This window comes from Hemicordylus capensis, chromosome 4, assembly GCF_027244095.1.
Source record: "Hemicordylus capensis ecotype Gifberg chromosome 4, rHemCap1.1.pri, whole genome shotgun sequence".
NCBI classification, from domain to species: domain Eukaryota; kingdom Metazoa; phylum Chordata; class Lepidosauria; order Squamata; family Cordylidae; genus Hemicordylus; species Hemicordylus capensis.
The window spans coordinates 222,835,918-222,862,429 of NC_069660.1; the positions used below are offsets into that span (position 1 = coordinate 222,835,918).

Below are 26,512 nucleotides of genomic sequence, written 5' to 3' on the forward strand. Positions count from 1 at the left end.
GTTAAAGCCAGAGAACTGTCATCAGCCATTCCGCGTCAAGATCCAATGAAGTCCGATAGCCAGTCTGAGTCAAAATTTACAAGATGAATGAACGAAAGAAGAGAGGAACTTATCCGACGAAGAGGCGTAGACCATAGGTCCAAGTCGCAAGGCGGTCGGAAAAGAACGGAGGGACTTCGCGCCTCAGCCACGCCTTATATAGCACGCTCCAGCGTGGGGGCGTGGCTTAGGTACTTCAACAAGCTCAGGCATAGCTACTGTGCGGCTCCTGTGCAGGTGCAGAACCCATTTTTATGGGCATCGACGTATCTCGAACCAGATGATGGGGGTAGAGCTTGCACATCACTAGCTTGTGTTTAGAGTACAAACATGAAGTTCACAGAGATAGCTTTGAAAATGAGAATTACCTTCTAAGTGTTTTGCATTGCTTGGATGTAAGAATGCATCCAAAGTTGGGTGGGGTTTTTTTTTGTTAAATACAGTGAAGCACACGGAATAAGTACAGGGTGTGCTTTTCCAGTGTTGTACCTCAAAATCCTGGTACTGTTCTTCTGTTAATGATTTCTTGGCCACAACCAGTGTGCGTAGTCCTTCTCTTGCCATGTTACCACACTACAATTGCAAACATAATAAAGAATTAAACAGCAGTTATGAACCATGCAGAAATGCCTTGACAGGTGCGAAGTGCCCATTTGCCTTAGTTAAGATTCAATTGGCTTTGATGTCACAAATGAACTATCAACATAAAAGCACTCTCCCTCCATCTGGAAACAGATGTAAAGGGAACTGCAAGGCTGCTGCCAAAAGCAGCAGTCTCATGTCAGTCCTGGAAATGTATAGCAAAACCAAACATGTGATGTGATGTTATTGTGTTGCAAGTTTCCTTGCCCTGGCAACTGATGCATTTGGAAGAGGGGCAGGGAGACATCATGAAAAACAAGGGGACCTCAAGGATGCTCCACATAAGTAAGAGCAAACAAACATGAACATAAGGAAGCCTGGATGCAAATGATCAACTTTATTGCACTTTCATCAACAACAGGTTGAAGAAACACTATGACAGAACATTATAATAAAGCAGATTCTTTTTCTCCATCCAAATTGAGACACGCGGAAATGCCACATTAGGAAAGATTATGGATCCATGAGGAAGAACATAAAAATTCTTCATATGTTTAATGGGAAGCTTGCCCCTCTTTGGAAGACCATGTCTATGAGACAGACCTAAAACTTAATCTGAGCCAAAACCTTAACAGACAGAAGGCGGCCGGGGGGGGGGGAGACTTTAATGAGTAGATCAAGGTGTTTCTGACCCTGGCACACTCTCATGTAGATTAATTAATATCCTTAATTTAATAAAACAAAACAAAACAAAATCCTGTGGTTTTCTGCATGCTGGATTTTTGTTGATGTTACCTGATTTCATTTCTATTGGTCTTCTCTTTGGGGATTATTGTTTTTTACATTTTTAAAACCAAATGTGAAAATTGGGTTTACAGGCTGACAAACACATATGCAAGAAGCAAACAACCATATGCGCTAATACCAAGTTTATTTTTGTTAATTAAAACATAAGCATTAAAAGTAATATAAAAAACAGACATGTTCATGATTCCTGAAAAAGCTTGATGCTATCTGTCTAGTTCAAAATGTGTATTGATTTGACCTCATAATGCTAAATAAATTAAGTATTTTACAATTAATTGTGCATCATTATCGCCAAAAGTAATTTTTATGACACTTTATTAGGTCTTCAGGGAGTTTAATTTATTCATGCCCTTGATTAAATCAAACTGCCTGAAGCAGGTATTGATTTATATTGCCAATACCATTATGAACATGCCTTGTGTGATCACATTACCATATTGTCTATATGTAAGGTCAAATTAAGACAATTGCCGGTGTCTACTACAGCAATACAGCACAACCTATTTAGTTTGTAAAAATACATCTGCTCATAGCTAATCATACACTACAAAACTCTAACATAATTCAGAGATCATTGACATTTTCAATTATGTTTATGCCATCCAAGAAAGGAAGGGGGAAAACCAAACAAACCCAAGTCTGCTGGACTATGTGGAAGGTAGCTTTTTGGATCCCAACCTATAATGTATGTTTGTTTTGCAACAGATATTTTGTACATTAACACTTTTTGTAAAAAAAAATCCAGTCATTCTCTTGTTCAGTTTCACAGCTAAATTTAGAAACAAATTGCAACTCTTAAAAACCTATTAATGAAACACTTAATTGCATTTCCCAATCCATTACACCTTTAGTTCATTATTTTCATCTTTGAATCCAGTCCAATAACATCTGTCATAAGAGATTACTATTTTGCCTTCTTTTCTTGAAGATTTTACAATTCTAACATTTCTCTATGACAACATAAAGCCCTCACCTTTTCTGCTCAAGCGGAAACAATTGTTTTAAAAATTCCTTACCTCCTCTTCTAGCCAGTCATTATATTGAACAATGGAGGACATTGCAACATCTGCACCTTTCATGTAAAACGTGATTTCACCTGTAGTTTCATCCTGTAGTTGGAAAAAGAGGGGGCATGAGCCACTTGTACCACAGGTGTAATGTCCAAGAGTGTGAGATACCAGTAAGACCCAACAGACCACTCCCTACTTCTGCACATTTGCAAATAGTGCAATATGGCATTTGGGTGAATCTGAAATCTGTAGCCACCTCCCATATTATCACCTAAGCTCCCCCTTTCTGTCCAATGCAAGTTACTATTAAGAGAGAGAGCTTTGCGTGGAATTTTGGAGGTGTTCACAGACTTCCAGTTCCCCCACTGGCTGCACAAATGCCTGTGTGTACAAGTAGGTGGGGAAGGGGTGGAAAGCCCTATGGTGATCTCTTGTATGTGGATGCTACACCTACAGTGTGAGTGGATTGTTCCATACATATTTAAGCTTTACTGTTAAACAACTCATTTTTAAACCATACAGCATGAAAGAATAATATACATTTGGGATGTCCTTAGTTCTAACCTCCACATCTTTGAGATGCACCCTGAACAAACACAGCAGCTTGGCTTAGTATAAGATAATATGCCACGCAAAGTTCCCAAGAAAAATTGCCTACATTCTTCTTGGGAACTGGACAACCCAGAAAGGATAGGATGAAGAACTCCAACTCCACAACTCCAAATGGTAGAAATTGTTAAGCCTATCGCAATGAGAATAATCAAATAAATGAGGGTTTGTGAGAGGTTTTGTTTTGTTAGATGAGGTTTTTAAGGCAATTTCCAGTAAGGTAGTAAGTATGAGCACCATAAAACATTCCTAAATATGACCTCATCTATCTATCTATCTATCTATCTATCTATCTATCTATCTATCTATCTATCTATCTATCTACCAACCATTCTCTTAGACATACTGGTTGCTAATCCAATGTGTGGCAGCTCTTAAGAGAGTTCATGAGCGAGGGAAGTGGGAGAGGAAAGCAACAGCAGAGCAGATAAGGCCAATGGCCAGGCTGGGGGCAAGTGGGGAGAGAAATTGGTGGCCAGGCCAGCAGGTGGGCAGGAAGAAAAAGTGGTGGCCAGGCTGGGCAACAGCCAGGCGGAAAGAAAAAGTGGTGGCCAGGCTGGGCAACAGCCAGGCGGGGAGAGAAAGTGGCGGCCAGGCTGGGCAGGAGAAAAAATAGTGGCCAGGCCAGCTGGCCGGCAGGGAAAGAAAGTGGCGGCCAGGCTAGCCGTCAGGGGGTGGGGAGAGAAAGTAGCAGCCAGGCCAGCTGGTGGAGTATAGAAAGTGGCAGCCAGGCCAGTGGGAGAGAAAGAGGGAGGGGGACCCAGAACAAGGGAGAACTAGAGGTGCAGATGCTCTGTGCCCAGGCCAGCTAGTATAAAGTATTGCTGCCAATGGAGTTGCTCATGGTTTGGAGGACTTCTCACACAAGTCTCCACACTTTGTTTTGATGTGATGACAAACCACTGTGTTACTCCTTAAGCCAAGAATATGTGAAGAAAGAGGAAGAGGAGAGGGAGTAGAAAGCATGTGAACACAGAACTTGTTCTTGATCTCATATATTTGGAGGATTGAAAACATTCTAACTGAAATATCTTTTATGTAAACAAAGTGAAAATATTTCAAAGACATGAATTTCAACTCTAGACAGTTATGTGTCTGAGGAAATGAAGCAATGAATCTGCCATAACACATGGAAAATCCACAGGTAGTAACTTGCAAGATGATCATCATATATTTATTCCAGTAGGTCAATACTGAGAGAATATGGCACCTGAGGACATTTCTGTATTATTAATATAGTTTACTAGCTTTTATATTTGAACCGTTATGCACAAGAGTAAAAAAATACTTTAAAAATGCAAACTGAAAAAGAGATAAAGAAAAACATTAATATGATGTACCCTCACTATGATTCCCATCCGCTTGCTCTCAGATGTAAAAGGAAAAATTTGCAGAATGTAGTATGTCAAAATTTGTCCACCCGGGGTTTTCAGTTGCATTGAAATCAGATCCCTGTTCACCAAAGTAAGACCAACACTCTCTGTCCATTGCACCAGTGCTACCTAGAGAGAGAAATATGCGTTGTCAATTATACCTTAATGAAAATCAAATTAAAAGTATAACATTTATTTATTTATTTAGTGCGTTTTTATACTGCCCTAATCCAAGGTCTCAGGGCGGTTCACAACAAATAAAAACAAAAGTTAAAATCAATTAAATATTAAAAACAGTTTAAAAGAAATCAACAAATAATCCAAATTTTAAAAAGTTACAAAATTAAAAAGCTAAAAGGCCTGGATAAAAAGATAAGTTTTTAGACACCATGCAGAAGAAGACGCTCTTTTAAGTACCGTGGGCGTAAGCTGTTTAGGGCTTTATAGGCTATAACCAGCACTTTGTATTTTGCCCGAAAACTTACTGGCAGCCAGTGCAACTCCTGTAATATAGGAGTAATATGGTCTCTTTGAGATGACCCGGAGACCAACCTGGCTGCTGCATTTTGTACTAATTGCAGTTTCCGGACTACATACGAAGGCAGCCCCACATAGAGAGCATTGCAGTAATCAAGTCTGGAGGTTACCAACAAGTGTACTACTGTTTTGAGATCATGAACCTCAAGAAATGGACGCAGCTGGCGTATCAACCGAATCTGATAGAAAGCGCTTCTGGCCACTGCCTCAAACTGGGGAACCAGGGAAAGGTGTGGATCCAGAAGCACTCCCAAACTGTGTACCTGTACCTTCTGAGGAAATGTGACCCCATCTAGAACAGGTAGATCAATATCGCTTCCCAAGTGATGACCCCACACAATAAGTACCTCCATCTTGTCTGGATTCAGTCTCAGTTTGTTATCCCTCATCCAGCCCATTACTGCTTCCAAGGAGGCATTCAGGGAGGATATGCCTTCTCCTGATGATGTTGACATGGAGAAATAGATTTGGGTGTCATCAGCATATGATAACACCCAGCACCAAATCTCCGGATGATCTCTCCCAACGGTTTCATGAAGATATTAAAAAGCATTGGAGACAGTATGGAGCCCTGAGGAACCCCATATAAAGGCTCAGATTTTGAAGAGCAACAGTCTCCAAGAGACACCATCTGGGATCTGCCAGAAAGGTAGGAGCGGAACCACTGCAAAGCAGTGCCTCGCACCCGCAACTCCCTCAGACGTTCCAGAAGGATACTATGGTCGATAGTATCAAAAGCCCTGAGAGATTCAAAATGACCAACAGAGTCACACTTCCTCTGTCAATTCCCAACTGAAGATCATCCATCAGGCCGACCAAGGCAGTCTCCACCCCATAGCCCGTCTGAAAACCAGTTTGAAATGGGTCTAGATAGTCAGTTTCCTCCAAGACTGCCTGGAGCTGGGAGGCCACCACCCTCTCAATTACCTTGCCCAAACATGGGAGGTTGGAAGCAGGCCTGAAGCTACTAAACTCCGAGGGGTCCAAGGCAGGCTTCTTAAGAATAGGTCTACTAATTGTCTCCTTTAAACAAGGAGGCATCCTGCCCTCTCTCAGAGAGATATTTATAATTTATTTTTATTTATTTATTTAACATTTATATCCCACTCTTCCTCCACGGAGCCCAGAGCAGTGTACTACATACTTAAGTTTCTCCTCACAACAACCCTGTGAAGTAGGTTACGCTGAGAGAGAAGTGAATGGCCCAGAGTCACCCAGCTAGTATCATGGCTGAATGGGGATTTGAACTCGGGTCTCCCCGGTCCTAGTCCAGCACTCTAACCACTACACCATGCTGGCTCTCTAATTGCCACCAGGCTCTCCACAACAACCCCCTTGCCAGATAGTATAAGCCACGTTGGGCAAGGATCAAGCAGACAGGTGGTAGGACGCACCGTTCTGAGCAACTTGTCCACATCCTCAGCAGTCACAAACTGAAACTGATCCAGCCTAACCATACAGATGATACCTTTGCATCTGACACTGCAATAACTGTGGAGTCTAAATCTAGATTGACCCAAATACGAGAGACTTTGTCCACAAAAAAGCATCACAGCAGGCAACTGATGGTTTCAAATTCGGATTCAAGGGAGCAGGGGGCCCTACTAATTAATTAAATCCTTCCAAGTCTTCTTGGAATCCTATTGGATCCAATAACCTTTTTGGATGGACCATTCTAATAGGTCCCTCACCTCTGCAGAGGTGGGATGCAACTGTGAGTCTGACCTTAACCAGATGGTGGTCCGTCCATGACAATGGGGAAATCACAGGAGTCACCACCCTGATCAGAATGAAAGATCAGATCAAGAGTATGACCAGCAACATGTGTCGGTCCAGAGACCACTTGGGATAGGCCCATAGTTGTCATGGCCGCTATGAACTCCTGAGCTGCACCTGAAGTGGATATTGAAGCCCCCCAGCACCATAAGCCTGGGGGACTCCAACGCCAAACCCGAGACCAAGCCTGCGAGCTCAGTTAGGGACTCTCTTGGGCAGCGGGGTGATCGGTACACCAACAGAAGTCCCAATCTATTCCTGGTCCCCAAATGTACGTATATAGTAGAGAATCTGAACACTTAAAAGGTGTATAGCCAAACTTAGAAATATCAAGCTAATATAATCAACATTCATTATAGTATGCAGATGTTTATAAAATCATGATAAACAAAAATAAAATACATTGTAAAAGGTTTAATCAATACTTTTCATATAGGTTTTCTGAGAGATTTTTACAAGATTAATAGATCCTGCCCAATAAATGAGATAAATGTAAATATGATATGCTAAATTCTATATACTTAATTCCTTTAAAATCTTTGCATTTTGTACGTATTTTGTAAAGCAAAAACTGAAGATGCCATACTACTTTTAAACCATAATTATCTTTAAGCACTGTTATAGAACTAAGAATGGTTTATGGGAATGGATGGAAATATTTCTGTTCCCATTGCTACTTCATGTTGCAGTATATATTTTAAAGCTACCTGCTGCACACTGCAAGCAGGAATTGGTCAATTTTCTATTCCTTTCCATTTTTCTGTATCTAAAGTATCTTAACAGTTACTGTACACATTTACTCAGAGTTCCTTGCCAGTGATTATTCCTTAGTATAGGTCAGTAGTTTTAAACGCATTGCCCTACAACCTCAAGTTAAATTAAATACTGTGAAACCCAATTGGCACAGTCTGGATCTTTTTAGTATTGGTAGAGTTGTTTACGTTTGTTCCAGTAATTGCATTCTAATATGAAGAAAAGTTGTGTAAACTCAAAATTATCCTCATTGTTTTCAGTATGATTTCCAACCTGGTTTGGGCACTGAAATAAACTTTGATTGCTCTTGTGGATGACCTAAGCTCGGAGCTAGACAGAGGAAGTGCATTCCTGTAGGTTCTGCTGGATTTCTTAGTGATTTTCATTGACATCAACCTGGCCAGGAGGGGCCTTGGGAGCACTGTTTTGTGGTGGTGGTCCTTTCTGGGAAGCAAATTTCAGAAGGTGATGCTAAGGGTCTTCTGTTCAACATTGTGTCCATCGGCTTATGCTGATCTGCAAGATTCCATAAGTAAATGAAACCACAGAAAGAGTTCGTGCAAGAGAGCCCTTAAAACCCATCTGTTTGGCCTGGCCTTTCAGGGTTTTTTATTAGTTTTAATTGTTTTAATGTTAACCTGGTTTTCAGGGTTTTGTTTTGATAGTTTGTTTTTTAAGATGTTTTTAAATTGGTGTTTATATTTGTATTTCTGTTTTAATTGTTTTTACTGATTTCTGTTTTTAATTGTAAACCGCCCTGAGCCAGCTCGGAAGGGCGGTATAAAAATCGAATGAATGAATGAATAAATAAAATAAGGACATGGGATGCAGTGTTGCCAATATGTGGATGACACCCAAATCCTTTGCTTTTCCATTTGAGTCCAGAGAGGCAGCGGAGGTCCTCAACCAATGCCTGTTTTGGACAAAGTAGAAAAATTCAGTTTGTAGTGTGGGGATGCTTCTGGACCCAGTCTTGCTACTGAATGGCCAGATAATGGAAGTGGCCTGGATGGTCTTTGCACAGCTTCAGTTGGTACACCAACTGCAATGTTTCCTGGAGAATGCAGATCTGTCTTACATGCCTTGGGCACATTTGAGTTAGACTACTGAACTGTCTAACTATGTGGGGTTGCTTCTGAAAAATGTTTGGAAACTGTAGCTGGTGCAAAATACTGCTACAAAGTGGCGAGCAGAGCCAATTACTTGGAGATGCAACTCTGCTGTTGATTAATGTGCACTGGCTCCCAATTGGTTTCTGAGTCCAATTTTAAGTCTTGGTCATTAAGTAGTTTGGGGACAGGGTATCTAAAGGACTGCCTTCTCCCATATGGTCCTGCTTGCTCTCCAAGACCAACTGATTAGGCCCTATTCCAGTTCTCACTGTTTGTAGGTATTGACCTTATTGGCTCTGGCACCTAGAATTTGGCACTCCCTTTCTCTGGAGGCTCACCTAGTCTTCAAAATCGAAAATTTAGGAGACATTTTAAAATAACTTGACCTCATTCCTGGATATAATGTGATTGTATAACCATTTGCCAATATATATACTGACAAGAACTCAAAGTGCCCTTGGCATTTCACTACTTCAGTAAAATTTCATATAGATATAGAAGTCACAAGAATCCCTAGGCCTAATAATCTGTTACTCATATACCTGAATCAAGCTTCTGCAGTCAGCAAATAAATAAAGTCACCAGCTCAAGGGATGTGGAGGGAATGATTAACTGATTACTCACTACAATCAATTTTCAAGTTTTCAGAAAGTATATTATTTCCATCCTGACTTATCATATAAAGGTGTACTAGCTGGGCTGGGTGCAGAGCATCTGCACCTCTAGTCTCCCCTCACCAGCTGCCATTTTCTTTCGCTGCCCATCCACTGCTGCCATTTTCATTGCCTGCCCGCTGACGTTTTCTTCCCCCGCCACTATTTTGTTTCCTGCCTCGCCCACAAGCTGGTTTGCCGGCACCGGCGCTTTTCTCTCCCCTTGCTGGCAGATCACTTGCAAACTCTTGCAAAAACTGCCACTCATGGGATTAGCAACGGGTACACCACACACACACACACACACACACACACACACACACACACACACACTCTCATTCTAGCAAAAATTAAAATACAACATACAAAATGAACTATCACAAAAATTTGAAAATACACAATTAAACACATTAAAAACAGCATATCACAAAGAACAGAAAGGAATATATGAAATAAACACAGCATCAGACCAGCACAGAAGTCAGAGATCAAAGCCTCAGGAGCACAGTACTGTTATTTCCTGATGCCAAAAGGCAGACAAGGCTGGGAAAAAGTTTTCCTAGCAGCCACTAGGAAAACATTCCACAATTTGGGGGCAATTACAGAGAAGACCCTGTCCTGAATGCACAACAATTGAGTCTCTACCGGTGGTGGGCTTGTGGAGCAGAGGCTCTTCCTCCAATCTTGTGTGGTGACTGTCATCTGAGGAACCAAAACTGTGAAAGGTTTTTTTAAATGTAATCACTGGCACCTTGAATTGGGCCCGGAAACACACAGGCACTGAAGGGTGAGAGTAACATGCTCCCACACCGTGGTCACTGTGTTTTGTACTAGTTGTAGTTTCTTGATACTCTTCAAGGGCAGTCCTGCACAGCATGCATTGCAGTAGTCTAAATGATGTGCCTGAGTACATAACTGTAGCCAGCAATTTGTTCTCCAGTAATGGGCATAGCTAGCAAAATTGCATAGCTAGCATGTTAAAATTGCATAGCTAGCATGTTACTATGCCTAGTAATGGGCATAGCTAGCAGTTAAAGGCACTGCTGGCCACAGCTGCAACCTGAACGTCCAGAAGCAATACCACGTCCAGGAGAATCCCCAATTCACACACCTGTTCTTTCAGAGGGAGTGCAACCCCATCCAGAACAGGTTGATAACCAAATCCCAATTAACTTTCCTACTAAATAAGAACATCTCCATCTTGTCAGGATCAAGCCTCAGTTTGCTAGTCCACATCTAGCCCATAATGGCCTTCAAATCTTGATCCAGAGCTTCCACAAACTCCCTCGGATCAGATGACAAAATGAGATAGATCTGCATATCAGCAGCATACTAGTGGTATTTGGTCTTCAGACATCCTCTTCCAGTTGTTTCATGTTAAAAAGCATGGAAGACAAGATTGAGCTCTGCAGAATCCCATAAGCCAATGTCCAATTCCTGGCATAAGTTGTCACCAGGGTGACAAAGGCAGTTTCATTACCAAACCTAAAGCAGAAGCCAGATTGAAATTTATAGGTTTTGTGAGTCTGCACATGCATGTATACACAGGATGGACATTTTTATGTTGGTATTTGAAAGAATTTCAAGCACTAAAAGTTTATCTGAAAAGGATTAGGAGAAAGCCTATCTAACTGACCGACCTCCAATGATGATCATTAAATAGGTATCAGGATATGGGAGATATTAGTAAGAAATTAAGGAAGAAACCGCTATGCTGTACTTCATGTAAAGGTTTACATGAGCATGCTAGAACAAAAAGCTAGTCTGATTAACTCATTTATCGTTTCATGCAGATAATGTTATGATTTCAAGTATTACTGAGGGCACTGGTATATTATGATATAGTGAAAAGATTGCTGTAGGGAGAGAAGAGCAAAACAAATACACTTTCAAATGTCATTTCTAGATTCACAACAGCAAAGGCTGTTTAACTGCCCCCTCCCCCAGCAAGCCTACTATATTAGCTGCAAATGATCCAATACACCAAAGGTTAATTTTCAATTTTCACAGTGAAAGGTTACTATTACATTGTGACCTGTAAATTGCATCTTTCCGTTAATACCCTATCATCTCATTTGTGTCCCTTTGCAGCGAGGACTTGAGTGTTCTATATCTGGTGACTCACATCTGTTTATTATTTAGTTTATGCTTCGCTTCACATGCAAGTTGAGTTGGCAGTTTATAGCAGTGTCACATTTTAGATTGTGAGCACAGGTATAACTGAGGTGGTCAGGAGTGAAAATACAAGAATCATCAGGCTTTTGTATTATTAGATAATTCCAAACATCAGTAAATTGTGTTGAAAAGTTAACAGTTCGTAGAGAAAACTAAGAAAAGCTATGATATATACATAATAGTCTGTGCTCCAGGTTATCTCCTATGCCACTACTAAAACAGTTTACACACACGTGTGCGCACATTATCACTCTGATAAGATAAAATAGTTTATACATTTCTGCAGTAATGACTGTCATTATATTTATTTTATTATATATATTCTTCTTCAAATGAACACTGTTGTAATTGTGAGTAGCATGGCGGGGGGGGGGAGTGAGTGTGGCAGGACTTCCGATGCATTTTGACAAAATTTAAGCCTCTGTAAGTCATAATCCAGGCTTGAGTAGATTCCATAGACTGCCCCCCCCCCGGCTATTTGCCCAAAACTTGAGCACTGATTCCCTTCTTGCAGTCAGCCAGTCATCTTCTGCAATTGGGTAAGGGAGGTTAGGTTCCCAAAGGTCACATAAAAATGGGGGGAGCAAAAATGGCTGTAGAAATGTGAGAGAAAGTTTATTCATTCATTCGATTTCTATACCGCCCCTCCAAAAATGGCTCAGGGCGGTTTACACAGATAAATAATAAATAAATAAGATGGATTCCTGTCCACAAAGGGCTCACAATCTAAAACCAAAGGGCTCACAATCTAAAATAAATTAATAAATTTAATTTAAGAATTTTAAGAATAAATTAAAAGCACCAGTTCCAGTACAGATCCCTGGGGGACCCAACTTCTTACTTCCTTCCATTGTGAAAACTCTCCACTTATACCCACCCTTTGTTTCCTATCCTTCAACAAGTTAGCAATCCACACATGGACTTGTCCCCTTATCTGCTAAGTTTTCTCAAGAGTCTTTGATGAGGAACTTTGTCGAAAGCTTTTTGGAAGTCCAGGTATACTATGTCAACTGAATCACCTTTATCCACACACTTGTTGACAAAGAACTCCAAAAGGTTTGTGAGGCAAGATTTACCTTTGCAGAAGCCATGTTGGTTCTCTTCCAGCAGGGCCTGTTCTTTAGGGATGTGCACGAACCGGTTCGCAGGCCATGTTAGAGACCTGCGAACAAGTTCGCTATTCCCTCTGCTAAAGTGCTAAAAAAGAAGAGGATGCTTCCTTTCCAAAGGCCAATGTGACATTTTGTTCAAGTGTCTCTGGTTTCAAAAGATCTACAAGAAAAGTGTAAAATTTCTGGATCTGGGAAGACCAGTACATTAGGACCCTCAGCCACGTTGCTCTTACCATTTTTTCAGCATAGAGATGAGCTTCTGGAGAGGCAAGCAAGAAACAATGTTCTACCTTTCCACATTTCAAGTCACTGCCTGTTTTCCTTTTCACAACACTCATGTTGACCTGTGGCATTTGCTAGCTGGCTAAGAAACTCGATCAATAATACTATAAACTACAGTTAAAATATAGCTGCTCACAATGAGAAAAATAATAACATACATAATAATAATAATAATAATAATAATAATTATTATTATTATTATTATTAAAATGAAAAAATGTCATCAACAGCCAAAGGAAGTGATGGCAAAGATGGCGTGCAGGGCCAGCAAAACAAGTGCAGAGGAAGAGGAGAGGACCTCCAGGGAAAAAGAAAAAACAGAGGAAGGATGAAGGGAGGGGAAAGAGGCTAACATACCTGGAGAGGAAAAAAGATGGCATATACTTTAAATGGTTTTATTATTATTTATTGTTGTTTGTACTGAAGTTTTATTGTAAGCTACCCTGAGCAGCAGTGTGCTGAAAGGACAGGACATAAATATTTTAAATAATTAATAAAAAACCAACAATTGTTCTCTGCCATTCTGCCCATCATTTTTGAAGGGCCTTCAGTGAGAGTTTAAATACTATAAAAGTTGGAATTACATTTTTACTTTGGAATACACATAAATAAAAATATAGTCAATAAATAGCTAGTTTGTTAGAACAAGCAGTTATTAAAAAATGTAACAAATCCATCTTCCCTAACCAAAGAGGGGCAAAGGTCTTCAAAAGCTTCTGTTCATAGCATGGCTCTGAATTACTTGGACCTGTGACCTTTGAACTTTTATTGCTCTAATTACTTAGTTTATATCATTTTATGGCTGTTCATTACACTATTTTGGCACCAGCTTTCCATTATTTAACTGGACATACATATTTGACAGCTCTGCATAAGCAGAATTGGGTTTTATCAATGGGGTCTTCATCATGTCCTCTTTCCTTGTTATGCTGTCGAGGGCACAAGCAACAGACAAATGAAACTTTCCATTCTTTCAGAGAAAATGAAATATTGATCACTTATCATAAGAAACAATGAGCCTGGCATAAGTAGAGCTCATGCTATGAATACAAAACAAGTTACATCTTAAGCTACAATACCTACATACATTATAATGAAGATTCCCATTGGTCATAATAATAATATCTCTAAAATGTTGTTGGACAGTTCTTCAGCCATGGGTACATATTTGATATTTACATCTTTATATTAATTCATATATTGTGCAAAATACTTCCATTATAATTCAGAATAGGTTTTAGATCTTAGCAATGGAAAGGCAAACTATTTTAAACTGCCTATAGCTTTTCTTTATTGTCTGTTGTGAACATTTTTGTACAACCTATATGGTGTAAAATGCTAAGAATATTAATCTATGCTATCATTTATCAAAAGATGATCTACCGGGCCTATAAATGATTTAAAAACCCCCACCACATTGTTAGTTTAATGCATAAAAACAGTCTGTTGAATGATACTGTTGCTTATTAACCAAATATGTTTTGATAGGTCAACAATGAGGTTAAAAAGAAAACATCAATTGAACCATTTCCCTAAATAAAGCTCCAGGGTGCAATATTCACAGCACTTTATTCAATAAAAATGCTTTTAAAATGGTGCTTGTGTGATTGGGAAACAGTGGCATCATCCGTCAATCTAACTGCAGGAAAGTTCAATAAGCTAAATAATGAACCATTTACATTATTTTCCTTAGGCTCCAGTGATTTGCAAGCATTGCATCAATAGAGCTCTTAAAAAAATTATGATAAATACCATCTGGTTTTTTCTAGCCTAGCTTTCTTTTTGGTCATATAATGATGTTTAGGTTATCTAAGTGTTAGGTTATCTAAGTGTTTAGGTTATCTAATCTACTGCTTCATCTTTGCTTGAGATGCCATCATACGTTTTTAATTTTTTTTAAATGGTAATTTAAATTCAAAGTTGGAATTCAGTATTAACATAATTTGTTTTACCAAAATTCTTATTTCGCAAAATTAAAACTACTGTGTCCTTGTGGATATATCAAGTTATCTCGGTTACCTCCCCTTAAAATGGCCATATATCAAACTCTCTTGCAGTTTTATTTTTATATCTGCTATTTACTTTCCACATATATTCTACATTGAGCTGCTACCTGTTTATCTGCATTATTGTCTTTTGCATTTTTGTTTGAAAGCACAAATATTATTAATTAATTTATTATATTTATATACCACCCCGTCCAAACGGCTCTGGGCAGTGCTGAAATATAATGGAATGGAATAGCAATGGCTGCTTAGTAAATATGAGCAAGGAAAAGAAATACTAGAAAGGAAAAACTATAACATAGGAAGCTGCCTTATACAGGGTCAGACCATTGCTCCATTTAGCTCCGTGAAGGGGGACCTTGATATCCATGGATTCATTATCCACAGATCTGCGTATCCAACTGTCAAGTAAAAGAAATGTGACCTCGGCATACGTGAGAAAAAAGGGGGGAGGCACGCCAATCTCGCGTATCCGTGGGTTGGGGGTTGCCAGAAATGACTGGAAAACATTGTTTCCGGCCAGCATTTTGTGTTTCAGAGCATCAAAAAACCTTGTGATTTTCAGCTGACTTGGAGGCGATTTTCAGGGCACATGGCAACTCAGGGGACCAGTGAAGGATGGTAGGTAGCTCCCTCACGCACGCCCCCCTCCCATTGGGCTCATTTTCAATCCTTTTCTATCGTTTTCCCAACAACCGGGAACCCAGCCCTCGCAATCCCATAGCATCAGTGACTCGATATTCACGGTTTCTGTATCCAAGGTTGCAGCCGGGAATGGAACCCCTGTGAATATTGAGGTTCTCCAGTAATGTCTACACTGACTACAACAGCCTTCCAAAATTTCAGGCAGAAGTCTTTCCCAGCCCTTTCTAGAGATGTAAGGGACCGAACCTAGGACTTTCTTCATACAAAGCAAATGTTTTCCCACTGAGCTATAGTCCTGCCCTCTAAATTATATTTTAGATGCTCCACTGTTCTGTTGTACTATACAATCCTGCACACCTTCTGCCTTTTTGTTTATGCTGGCAGTGCAGAAGCAAGCCAGAAGCAAACAAGTACCAGACACACAGTTGAGTTGAAAATAGCTTGTAATACTCATTGAATTTAGACTTTCCAAGATCTGGTGCAAAGTCAGCAGGGATCCCATTCTTGCTGATAGCCAACTGCTGGCATGAGCCATATTGCTTCACTCTGTCTGCTTGAGAAATCCAGGAGGAGTAGAGGAAGTGATGGCTGCCCAATCCAGAATTCACCTAACTTTGAATACATGTATCTCTACGTGTACCAGCCACCTAATGGCACAGTGGGGAAGCAACATGCCTAGAGAGCAGGAGGCTGTTGGTTCAAATCCCCACTGGTGTGTTTCCTAGAATATGGGAAACTCCTATATCAGGCAGCAGCAATATAGGAAGGGGCTGAAAGGCATAATCTCATACTGTGCGGGAGAAAGCAATGGTAAACCACTGCTGTATTCTACCAAGAAAACCACATGGTTCTGTGGTTGCCAGGAGTCGACACTCCTGGCACAATCTTTCCTTTCCTATTTCTCTGAGTGGGTTCTAGAGGCAGCACTGGGATTCTGATGGTACTGAACAACCTCCCTGTCTGAGCTGACAGGGTAGTCTCTAGTTTGGTGGTGGAATCGTCAGACTAATTGCAGTGGATGACTCCAACATTAAAACTGAGGCCCTTCTCATCTGGTGCAGCTCAAGATATCATGACCTCCATGACAACAACCATGTTTGTCTCAAGCGATATCTGGCTGTACTAATCTGCTGGTCATGTGCTTAGTTAGGTGGAAGCTCACTGTGTTTTTCACAGTATTTCTTTCTTAATGAAATTTTTGCACAGATTTTAAATATTTGAAGCTACATATCCACTTATGACAGAAGTCAATAATCATTTAAATGCCTTCTTATAATTACTGTTTTTGTTGCTATCTCTTATGTGTTATGTACTTGTTATGCTGATACAGCCAGTGCAACAAATCCAATTAGTCGCTACATTTTCTGGAACAAATGGCAAGCTTAAAAATAAATAAATAAATACCAAAACGTGTTTAAAACATAAACATTATTGCAGTCTTACCTCATCAGGGCTGGAAGCTTGATAAGTTCTACTTTCATCACTGAAATCCTGATCGACTTCTGCATATTCTGTTTCTCCAGTCACACCTGCTCGGGATTCATACACAGGTGTAACATTGTGACACAACGCAATAGCTTTTACTGCTTCATGTATTCGACTGCTGACAGTTTTGCGGACTTTAGGTGCTGAAGGCTGCATCTTTCTGGAAGGTGTTGAGCTGGTAGTGTTTCCACTGGATTGGGAATGCATCTATAATATCCAAATGATAAACACACTAAAAAATATAGCAGAAGTATTGGGGGGGGGGGGGCTTGGAATACCAGAATCGTTAAGTTACATGTTTCTTTAAATCTTAAGATATCTCCCTCCATTTTAGTACCTCTCTCAATCACAAAACTTATTTAAATGAATCCTCTTTAATAAATGTCACCAAAACTTCACAGAAAATTCACTGTTTTCAGACTCCTCAAGTTCATTCTATTGCAAGTCACATTTAAAACTTCCGTGCAGAGGTGGAGGGAGAGCAGCAGCTGGCCGGGTTCAACCTGCCACCATGTGCTACGCTCTCGATCTCAGACAGTGAGGAGGAAGGGGAAGCTGTCAACTTTTCAGCCGATGCAGGAGTGTCTGAGGGGCAGAGCCCGGCTGTCAGTGTTCATGAAACGGCTGTGGTAGATCCAGCTAATGATTCAGAGCAGGCACAACAACCGGAGACAGCAGAAATCGTGAAGGACCAATCCGAAGAGGAGCTATGCAATCAACCTCCACTGACTCCACAACAGCGGTGTCTTTCGAGGCGCAGGACTCAACTAGAGACTATTAGGAGGAGCAAACGCCTCTTGCAGAGAAGCCTTGAATTCCTGCCAGCTGGGAGCTCTCGGCTTGCACTATAAATCACGTCACCAGCTTTCTACTCACTGCTAAAAAGCAACATTTGTCAACCTCCGTGTCGACAGCGTGCAGCCAAGTCTGGTCAAGATGAACTTTCCGAGCCGTATCCTGTTGCAGCAGCTCCATTTTGTCCCGTGATCTTCCCTGGCAGTTGGCCAGACCCTGACACCATGGCCCTAGCCCCACCTGTGTCAGACACATCTGATGTCAGATGCAGGGGTGCGTGATTAAGCCATGCCCCCTGAGTCAGACAAAATAATGCACCTATGTCTGACGTCAGACACAGGAGCGTGGCTGAGGCATGATGTACAGCCCCTGAGGGGCGGCAGCCCAGGTTCTTTGAACTTGTTTGCGCAATGGTGGCTCTGGCTCTGCCCCTGCTTCCGTTCCTTGTAGGCATTTCCTTTAGGGATATGCAAACCTGTTCGAATTCGAACCGAACTAGGGGGTTTGATTCGAACACAAAAGGGAATAATGGGCTGGTTTGAGTCCCATTATACCCTATGAATTTTTTTTTTAAAAATAATAATAATCAAAAATTCATAAAAAATCATATGAGTGTCTGATTGCTTTGGGGGTTGGATGGTAGGCACCCATGGGTGCCAACTACCAACCCGCCCACTTTTGGAGGTTCAAACCAGTTCAAAACAGTTTGAATTCAAACTGAACTGGGTGGGGTTCAAGCAAAACCAGAACTGAACCTCCCCCTCCTGGTTTGAACCCAGTTGAATTCGAACCAAACTGGGTGAACCAGTTTTGTGCACATCCCTAATTTCCTTTTGTTAGCTAATGTAAGAAATCAAGTTATACCTTACATGCAAAATTCAAATTAGAAATTGATATAATTATTTTAAATTTTAAATTATCCTAAGCAGAACTAGGTGTGTCCTAATGTGCTTCATATATTTACCTGGTTGAGGATTCTCTCCATGCAGTGGGAGGGTGGCCATTCTTACAACATATCGAAAGTAACATGAGACCTACAGGTGAAACTCGGTCTCATGTCTCTCATCCTTCTCTTGGCAATGCCCCATAGATTCTCTATGGGGTTCAGGTCAGGCGAGTTTGCTGGCCAATCAAGCACAGTAATCCCATGGTCATTGAACCAGGTTTTGGTACTTTTGGCAGTGTGGGCAGGTGCCAAGTCCTGCTGGAAAATGAAGTCAGCATCCCCATACAGCTCGTCTGCGGAAGGAAGCATGAAGTGCTCCAAAATCTCCTGATAGACGGCTGCGTTGACCCTGGACTTAATGAAGCACAGTGGACCAACACCAGCAGATGACATGGCTCCCCAAATCAACACAGACTGTGGAAACTTCACACTGGACTTCAAGCATCTTGCATTGTGTGCCTCTCCATTCTTCCTCCAGACTCTGGGTCCTTGGTTTCCAAATGAGATGCAAAAGTTGCTCTCATCAGAAAAGAGGACTTTGGAGCACTGAGCAACAGACCAGTTCTTTTTTTCTTGAGCCCAGGTAAGACGCTTCTGACATTGTTTGTTGTTCAGGAGCGGCTTGACAAGAGGAATACGACATTTGAAGCCCATGTCCAGGATCCGTCTGTGTGTGGTGGCTCTTGATGCACTAACTCCAGGCTCAGTCCACTCCTTGTGAAAGTCCCCAACACTTTTGAATGGCCTTTTCCTGACAATCCTCTCCAGGCTGCGGTCATCCCTGCTGCTTGTGCACCTTTTTCTTCCACACTTTTCCCTTCCACATAACTTTCTATTAATGTGCTTTGATACAGCACTTTGGGAACATCCAACTTCTTTTGCAATTACCTTTTGAGGCTTTCCCTCCTTGTGGAGCGTGTCAATGATGGTTTTCTGCACAACTGTCAAGTCAGCAGTCTTTCCCATGATTGTGATTCCTAATGAACCAGACTGAGAGACCATTTAAAGGCTCAGGAACCCTTTGCAGGTGTTATGGATTGATTAGCTGATTGGAGTGGGACACCTGGAGCCTAGACTGTTGAACCTTTTCACAATATTCTAATTTTCTGGGATTGTGGATTTGGGGTTCTCATGAGCTGTACGCCATGATCATCACAATTATAACAAATTAAGGCTTGACTTATCTCGCTTTGCATGTAATGCGTCTATCTCATATATCGGTTTCACCCTTTAATTTGCATTACTGAAATTAGTGAACTTTTGCACGATATTCTAATTTTTCGAGTTTCACCTGTAGTTGCTCCACATGTAAGCATGCACACTCAAGGGCCTGAACAGCATAATCCTTCTCCCCCTTGAAGGGTAAAGGATAATACGAGTTGGGCAGAGCACCAGATCACATGTTTGCTTATAGGCATGATGTGGGGAGCTGTGTGCTGCTTTTTCACTATGATAAGAGAATAACTGCTTGTGCCTCTGTTTGAACCAGCACATTTCCTTATGAATTTTTTTGTGCTGCGCCAACATAGCTTTAAGGGTCTGGGAGGTGGGTTGTTATAGTTTGTAGGTGTAGTGATCAGCCACCCCTCCCCTAAAGAGTTAACCAGAAGTAAACCCTGACCTGACTGACAGGCTGGTGAGCTCCAAGGCTCAGCCAATCAGCACACCAGGGGGGTGGGATCTAGAGAGCTGTTGGGAGAAAGGTTCTTTGTTAGAAGAAGCTGGGCTGGGAGTGCATAGAGGAACACACATGGCCAGGGAGGATGGCTGCTGGAAGATGACTGCAATTCTTGGAAGACAGAACGGCAGGGACTTGAATTTTCATCCAGGATTTGCTCAGCTCAAGACAAAGGAAGCCAGGGCTTTGGCTTTGGGATGTTTAGTGTAAGGCAAGTTTGTTTTGTCAGATTTTGCATTAGACTTTCTGTTCTTTAGTGTGTGCTTTGTATATCCCTGAAACTGTTCTATTATTGTTTACCTGTAACATAACTAAACTAAGAAACACTAGTCTTCGCCCATCCAGCCAGGATGCTGCAAAAGACTCTGTAAGCTTTTAAAGGTGCTTTTGTATTTACCTACATACTTGTTCCTTGCAACTGGGTAACCACAATTTTTAAAGCATGCCGCCCCAATATCATTCAGAGTGCTTTCTGAAATATTCTTGTATTTTTACCTGGAACTAAAAGCTGAGAAAGCCTCAGATGGAAGCAGTCTGTCACATCTTTAAACTTATTTTTCTTTTTGTTCTTTTCTTTTACAAGCCTCTCCAAGTAAGGTTTTTAACTCAGGGAAAGGGGGGGGGGCTGAAAGGGGGTCTTACTCTGGTGCAAGCACATCATCAGACGTTCAGCAACTACCAATTTTCTCACTACATGTAGGCTTGCACGTGGAAGATTTTTGTACTTTTCGTACCGAGAACAGGCGGCCCCAAAAAGCGCACCGATGCTCTGTGCAGGGTTGGTTGGTTAGTTTTATTTTCTATCCCCTTCCTAATAATCCTTGGCATGGATTTTGCCTTTTTCACAGCTGCCACACACTGAGTTGACATTTTCATTGAGCTGTCCACCATGACCCCAAGATTCCCTTCCTGGTTAGTCAGATCCCATCAGCATATATTTGAAGTTACCCCAATTTGTTTTTTTGCCCCAATGTGCTACACTTGTTTACACTGAACTGCATTTTGTTGCCCACTCACCTAGTTTGTAGAAATCTTTTGGAACTCCTCACAATCTGTTTTGGATCTGACCACCCTAAATAGCTGGGTGTTATCTGTATATTTGGCTATCTCACCCTGATTTGATGAAGTATCAATGGCACAGCGTGTGGCTGCAAGACTACTGACAGGTGCAAGTTGTCGCAAACACATTCACTGAGCCAATTGCAGTGGTTGCTAGTGTGTTTCTGGGTCCTTTTCAGGATGTAATTCTTAACTTTAAAGCCTTATATGGTCTGGGACTAAGTTACATCAAGGACATCTGCCCATATGTAATTGCCAAGAGCATAAGGTCCTCATCTCAGGCTCTGGACTATCACAGCCACAGATCTGACTTAGAGAGACCAAGGACAGAACCTTTTCAGTTGTGCAGTCCTACATCTGTGGAACTCCTTACCCGAGGGGATTGGTCAAATCTCTACGCTTACAAATTTTAAGCAAGTGCTGAATACCTATATTTTTCATCCAGCTTTTAACTGAAACATTTAGCTGAGAAAATTTTAAGCTAGTTTACTGTCCTCTCTTTTTTATTATTGGATTTCTTGTTTTATGTTTATTACAAACTACTGTATATATATTTTAGTGATATTAAATGTTTTATGGACAACAACAGTAATAAGAAGCGTACATCAGCAAAGATAACATGGGGTATCCCTTAGGCACAGGATATAATCCTCATCCATTAAAATCTATGGAAATATGTCCTATCCTTACATGGAATATGGATTGCATTTTGAGAGGGTAGATTTTACTGGCTGTGGGAAAACAATAAAATCTAGCACCACAGTAATATGCACAGCCAGGGAAATATAATTGCTCTTGTAGTGGTCATGGATCTCTATGTTAAGAGACAGGATAATGCATGTTAATGTTCCTATTACTTGAAAAAAGGTATCATGTCAGTACTACAAGGCAATTCCTCTCACCTCAGCAGTATTATCAAACTTTTTGTTCTCTACAGGGTAACACCACTGAAACCCTGTTTGGCAAGCAAGCTTTTCTTTTTGACTCCATGTACTGATCCACTGAACCGTGAATATTCTGCCCATCAAATTACAGTGTAGTCTAATAAAGGGTTTAACTTTCTGCTCATCTGGCACTGCTTTTCAGCTACTGCTTTAAACCTCTGCATTTGCATTCTGCTAACATTGATGCCATTACAACCACAAATAAATTAAGCTGATTTACTCCTTCTGAATTATGTTATGTTTATTGATGCTTGTATAATTTAATTTCACACAAATTCCATTAAAGATTATGCCCTCTATCACAAAATGCTTCCAGTGGGGAAATATAATCAGATTATAATAGATCTGTGTGTTGCATTAGAGTGGACCTACTTGACTATTGTCATCTTAATAATAAAACTGAACACAAACAAGGGGTGGGGAATCAATGTCACACAAGAACCACTGTATAACTAACTAACCTCTTTTATAATCACAGCTTATATAAAAGAATGCTCAATACATATTTCAGGAACAACTATTATGCAGTAATTTGTTTTCCTATGGAAAACTATCTCCACTTCTCCATTTTGGAAAATACAACATAGGCGAATTTGCTATGTAAGTAATTAGAATGCAAAAAAGAAAAGTTGTCCTAATACTTAATTTGTTCCATGTACAAGAACAGCTAACTGGATTTTAAAATTGTTTAGGTATTTTGCTTAAAAACATGCTAAGTTAGACAGAACCTCTGCCCTGTCCCTGAACTTTTCATTTCAAAATCAGTTTAGTGTTTGTGAAAGAGCATGGGAACACATTGCACGAATGAAATGGGTGTCTATTCAGTCTTTCTAACTGTAACTACAAAAACTGAAGATATGTATGTGCTGACAACCACCAGATGAATCTCAATTTCTGTTAATCTAGCATAGATATGTGATTGATCAAAATATATCAAAGTGAGATGGGTAAAATTTGCTCTGTCTTATAAAGGATGGCCTGCTTTATGTCCTAACTCTGCAAACAAAATTTGATCTTCACATATGGACTAGTTTGCTGAATACACTCCTCCCCCCATAGCTACTGGCGCCAAACAGAGGAGGAGGCGCCAAACAGAGGAGAAGGATACCTTTCGGTTATTCACACGCACCCCTGTGCAACACCAGCATCCACATGGGCTCTGTGCATGTGCCAGTAATGGTGGCGAACTGAAGAGCAGGAGGGATGGACCTACCCTTCTCTGTGTTAAAGTTGCAGGGTAAGCCTGCTATTTTAAAGCAATTGGGGTGCAATTCAGCTTCCAAATTGCATTTCAAGCACATCCCTACTGGCAACAGTTTTGGTCTGGAGGATGGTGAAAGAGCTGAAACTTAATCCAAACAAGATGGAGATACTCTTTGGGGGTTCTGATCATCCTAGATTAAGTATTTAGCCTGTTCTGGGTATGGTTCCATTCTCTCTGTAAGAACAGGCTCACAGTTGGGAAGTTCTGGATGCAGACCTAAACCAAGGTGTTCGAGTGACAACAGTGGCCCCAGTGCTTTTTACCAACATTGCCCTGTGCTCCAAATGCTTCCTTTACTGCAGGAGTCAGACCTGGCCTCAATCATTCATGTATTTCTCAGCTCTAGTTAGATTACTGTAATGTGCTTTATGTGGGACTGCTCTTGAAGACTGTCTGGAAAGTTCAACTGGTCCGGAATGAGGCTGTGAGGGTTCTGATGAGAGCTGCCTGTTTGGACCATATTATTCAAATCCTTTGTCAGTTTCACTTTTAACAGAGGCAGAGATATAATTGAGCCAATGTGTTCTAAGAACATGCACCGCCCAGTAGTCAGGAGCCACCTTGCTCACCTCTCCTCTTTCCATCAGCCAGCCACTCGCTGTGCCATCCTGCTACTTTCTCACCATCCCACCACCTGCTGCCCATCTCACTACCTGCTTACCAGCCTCCTGGGCCGGTGGGAAGCAAGAAAGCCCCAAGCCTTCTTTATTTATTGTTAAATTTCTATACCTCCTTTCATAAAAATAATCCCAAGGCGGTTTACAGCAGAATTTAAAACAAGATTATAAAAATGTTTCCCACGGGCTCAGAGCCAGCTGAAACTGCACAACCCACATGCACCCTGTGTCTGCATCAGGGCGCATGCCCATTATGCATTCCCAGCTGGCTCCTGGCTTGGGAGCTTGGTGAGTGATCAGGAGTGACAGTGCGGGTGGTGAGAGTGATGAGCACAACAGAGCAGCTGTACTATGGAGCGGGGGAGGCTGTCCATATATTGAACATGGGCCTCTCTGCCCTTGCTACAGTATGTCAGTGACTGGTAACCAATTTGCTTCTAGGCTCAATTCAAAGTGTGGGCTCTGACCTTTAAAGCCAAACTGGTATGGGACCACAGTATTTCAGGAACTACATTTCCCAAAGCAAAAATGCCTCAGTTGTTCCATCACAGAAGCCCTCTTTCAGATTCAATTGCCTGAGATACAGGCAAGCAGGTACAAAGGAGAGGAGTATTTTGGTTGTGAAACCCAGGATATTGAATAGCCTTCTAAGAGAAGTATACCTTATCGCTCCACTGCCTATTTTTAGGTAGATGGTGAAGAAAGTTTTATTTAGGTAGACATTTTTGGATTCTAGTTTGTGTATCTGCTGCTGTTTTTAATTCTTGCGGATCCTAATGTAAGTTTTCTTTTTAAAAGACAATTTTATACTTTATTTTCTTCTGTTCTATTTGGATTACAGGTAGTCTTGTATACAGCTGTAAAAATGCAGAATATTATTTAAGGTGCCACAAGACTTTCTGTTTTTTTACCATCCTAATGCTACCTGGTTTATGAAGGTGAAATTTTCTGTCATATTTCAACTGGTGATGACAAATCTATTGTCAACCCCACTATTATAGTGATTTGTTTGAAAGACAATTTTTTTTAATACACTGAACTGAGATTTCTGAAAGAATTATGATGACAGTGAGCAAAGTAAGCAATACACATTAAATACCTGAGAGTACGAATTGATAATATGATTCTGAATTTCATCCATTGTATCTGTTCCATATGACACAGTGCCTAGGTGGAGGCGCTTAAATATCATCTCATTCTGGGTCAGTGTACCTGTAACATAATCAAATGTCCACATGAAATATTAATTTTTAATATTTTGTTTCTTGATGGAGACTCCCCCCACTTTACAGTCACAAAGATTATCTCATTTTATTATGGTATAACTTTGAATAGTCAGTAGCAACTACTGCATTTCCCAGCTGAGTAAATTAAGCCAGAAGGTTACTCTGGGATTAGGTTCATGTTTTGAGTAAGAATATCTAACTATTTTCTTAAGATAACCAAGCTGAATAGCAAAGACCTCTAGTGAACCTAGAAACTGAATTGAGATTCTGCTCTGTAGAAAGACAAGTATAATTAAGATGAGGAGTGTTTCCAACATTCTGCTATTATAAGCCCTGAACATTCTATTACTTATAAAATCAAAAGTATCCATCCAATCTGCATGAAATTGTGCACACATCAAATAGGGGATGAGAGACACCACTCCTCCAAATTTGGTGCAACCACATTGCAAAATGGCTGAGATAAAGCAGTTAATTCCTAAAATGAGGGTTCAAAGTGTAGGTGGCATTTTTTTCACCACAGATAATGTCTATTTTAATTGTTTAAATAGTTGTTAGCATTCCCCCATAATTCAGGTCCATACTGGACAGGTGCCTTTTGCTGGTTTGAAAAATAACTATCTAGTGATTTTTGAGTAATTATTGTTTAAAATCCCCATAACAGGAAAAATAATGAAGAGAAAGTTAGCTAAGAGCATAACAGAATCTACACACTGAGAATTCTGAAGCCAAAGTTGGGAAGGGCAATTTCTGGCAATTTCTAGTGGTTCTGAACATAGGTCACTGATAACAGTCTATGAGCACTCTGGCACTTGTATGGTTAAACAACCATAGGCATTGAATGAATGAATGAATGAATGAATTTGTTTTCCCCCTCTTCCTCCTTGCTCTCACCCCCACCAAGGGCCCCTCAGCAAAGCTTGGAATAAATTAAAGCTAAAGGTAAAGTGTGCCGTCGAGTTGATGTCAACTCCTGGCAACCACAGAGCCCTTCCCAACCACAGAAGGGGTTTACCATTGCCTCCTC

At 40.8% G+C, this 26,512-nt stretch overlaps 1 protein-coding gene across 5 annotated transcripts in view; it reads right to left on the bottom strand.

Moving 5' to 3' along the window:
• Positions 1–26,512, bottom strand: part of ATP9B (ATPase phospholipid transporting 9B (putative)) — a 282,460-nt gene that overhangs the window by 50,357 nt on the left and 205,591 nt on the right. For all 5 annotated transcript variants that reach the window (XR_008306909.1, XM_053249182.1, XM_053249183.1 and 2 more), the window contains 5 exons: positions 25,359–25,471; positions 16,915–17,163; positions 4,388–4,549; positions 2,445–2,537; positions 529–612 (listed from right to left, as the gene is read on the bottom strand). Coding sequence is in view for 4 of the 5 variants with exons in the window: in XM_053249182.1 (XP_053105157.1) it covers positions 529–612; positions 2,445–2,537; positions 4,388–4,549; positions 16,915–17,163; positions 25,359–25,471 (701 nt within the window). In the remaining variant the exon portion in view is untranslated. The remainder of the gene's footprint in view (positions 1–528; positions 613–2,444; positions 2,538–4,387; positions 4,550–16,914; positions 17,164–25,358; positions 25,472–26,512) is intronic.